We start from the raw sequence: 2,338 nt of genomic DNA, 5'->3' as shown, positions 1-2,338 counted from the left end.
ACCTGTGCAACCTGGTCTAGTGGAGGGTGTCCCTGCTGCTGGCAGGGGGGTTGGAACTGGATGAGCTTTAAGGTCCCTTCCAACCCAAACCAGTCTGGGATTCTATGATTCTATATAATTCCTATAGGTTCTATGGTGCAGAGCAGCACCATGGGGGACTGAAATGCTCCTGCAAGGGAGGAGGAAGGATCCCTTGAAGAAAAAATATGCAGCTGAGATACAAACAGCTAAAAATAGCTCCTTTGCTGGTCAAGATACACTCGGGACCCGGAGGGTTATGGGGCAGAAGCAGCTGGCGTCGCTCCACGGCAGGAAGATACAGAACAAGGACTCGACCCATCATGACAACTGGCAATAAAGGGTGACACTTCCCAGCCTGGGCTGTGCCACCAGATACACCACCCATCCTCCCACCCCCCACACGCCTGGCACCGTGTCCTGGATAACTCGGAGCGCGGGGTAATCCCTGTGCCCCCCACGCGTCCCTCTCGCTCATCCCCGGGGAGCGAGTGGTTCTCTATTAATAAACCCTCGTGCTCTGTCACCGCGAGGATGAGAACACTCGATATCCATCCCCCAACCCGCTCGCTCGACTTCCCCAGGGATTCCTTTTGGTTTTGTCCTCCCCAATGGACACCTATTAATAGTAACACAGCACCCAAATCCTACTTCACCTGCTAACTCCACGCCGTGGCTGTCAGCATCCCCGTATTGGAACTCCAGGTTGGGACAATCCACCGAGCCCTGTGGAGAGTGGATTTGGGGTTATAGTGGAGTAAAGGGGGGGCTGCTGCATCCCTACGGATATTTGAGGAGGCAGGATGGCTGCCAGCCTTTGCATTAAAGCTCCTCCAGCTGCCGGAGCAGCGACTCATGCACGGATGATCTTGACAAGGGTCTCCAGGGCTTGAGTTGGGATGTCTGCATGAGGTTACTCAAAATTCAGAGCAAATTTAGACACAGGTTGGCCAGAGAAGCTGTGGCTGCTCCTCCCTGGAAGTGTTGAAGGCCAGGCTGGATGAGGCTTTGAGCAACCTGGTCTAGTGGAAGGTGTCCCTGCTCATGGCAGGGGGGTTGGAACTGGATGAGCTTTAAGATCCCTTCCAATCCAAACCATTCTATGATTCTATGAAATTTGGAAAGAAAGTATAAAAATAATATAAAAATATACAAATTCTCAAGTCCCAGGGAAAGCAGAGGCAGGACCCAAAGTGCCAGCGAATATTTGATGCATTTCAGAGCCTCATATACACTTAAAGATAAAAATCCAGGGCTAGTTTGAAGCAAAGGTGCCCGAGAAGATGCAACCCCCCCCTCATGCTCTGTCCTTAGCACCCCAGATCCAACAGCTTTCAGGGCTGAGAAGCCCATGGTGTTATGACTCCCCCCCTCCTCCTTCCCCACAGATGAGGAACTGGAGCATGAAACTTCGCCGGAGGATTCCGACGGGGCAGGGAGCGAACGGCCTCAGCCAGACAAACCAACGCCAGCATCACGCTGCCGTACCCCGAGGAGGAAACACACGGATGGAAAATCAACTAAATTAATGGCATTTCTCATTAGGGAACCTGCTTTGGCAAGGAGGGGGTTGGACTAGATGTTCTCCTGAGGTCCCTTCCAACCCCAACCATTATTCTGTGATTCCGAGTCCCAGCATCCCTTCTCCGCAGCCGGGCTGGAACCGATGCGCATCCTCACTATTAATATTGATGACCCTGGAGGATGCACAGCTCCAGGCTGAGCTGGATTTGCTCAGAAATGCTGGTTTTCTCACCCAAGCTGGTGGGGCAGCTCAGGGAGCTTAAAGCCGGTGAGGAATTCGGCAAAGCACATGCAGAGTTAATCCGCTCGGTGAGGCTGAGCCGCTGCTCTTGGAGCCAGAAGGAAAATGCAGACCCCAAATTCATGGGCAGGGCTTGGGGGACGTGATTTGGGCACCATCTCCCAGCAAAGAGGGACCCATTTTGGGTCAACCATCCCTGAGGAGCCCCTCGACCTGCAGCTCCTTCCCGTTCTCTGCTCATGGGGGGTCCCTCGGTGGCTTTATGGTGACCAGGGATATTAGTCCTGGGTCCTGGTGACCTGGGTCCCGGTGACCTGGGTCCTGCTTTCCCAGCCTGGCACCCTCAGAGCTGGATGGGGCAGAGCGGTGGTGATGCAGCCCAGGGTGGGGGGTTCACTGGTGATGTTATTTGGGGTGAAGGGTGGCAGAGGGGACTGCAGCCCCCAGACTCACGTTTGAGGGAGTGGGGGGTAAGTGGGTGACTGGAGGGTATGTGGAGGAACCCATAACCCAGCTGGGACCCCCCAAACCCTGCTGCCAGCTCTGAGGGTGGGG

At 54.6% G+C, this 2,338-nt stretch overlaps 1 protein-coding gene across 1 annotated transcript in view; it reads right to left on the bottom strand.

The window, feature by feature from the left end:
* The window catches only part of LOC104529156 (striatin-interacting protein 2), a gene marked incomplete at both ends in the record, with an annotated part of 13,819 nt that extends 13,075 nt beyond the window's left edge, over positions 1-744 (bottom strand). Inside the window, one exon of the mRNA XM_010173370.1 lies at positions 675-744. Coding sequence (XP_010171672.1) covers positions 675-744 — 70 coding nt within the window. The remainder of the gene's footprint in view (positions 1-674) is intronic.
* Between the last annotated feature and the right edge of the window lie 1,594 nt (positions 745-2,338).

This window comes from Antrostomus carolinensis, unplaced genomic scaffold (genome assembly GCF_000700745.2).
Source record: "Antrostomus carolinensis isolate BGI_N321 unplaced genomic scaffold, ASM70074v2 scaffold4628, whole genome shotgun sequence".
NCBI lineage: Eukaryota > Metazoa > Chordata > Aves > Caprimulgiformes > Caprimulgidae > Antrostomus > Antrostomus carolinensis.
The sequence above is the reverse complement of the archived record's forward strand: the minus strand, read 5'-3'. Positions and strand labels throughout refer to the sequence as shown.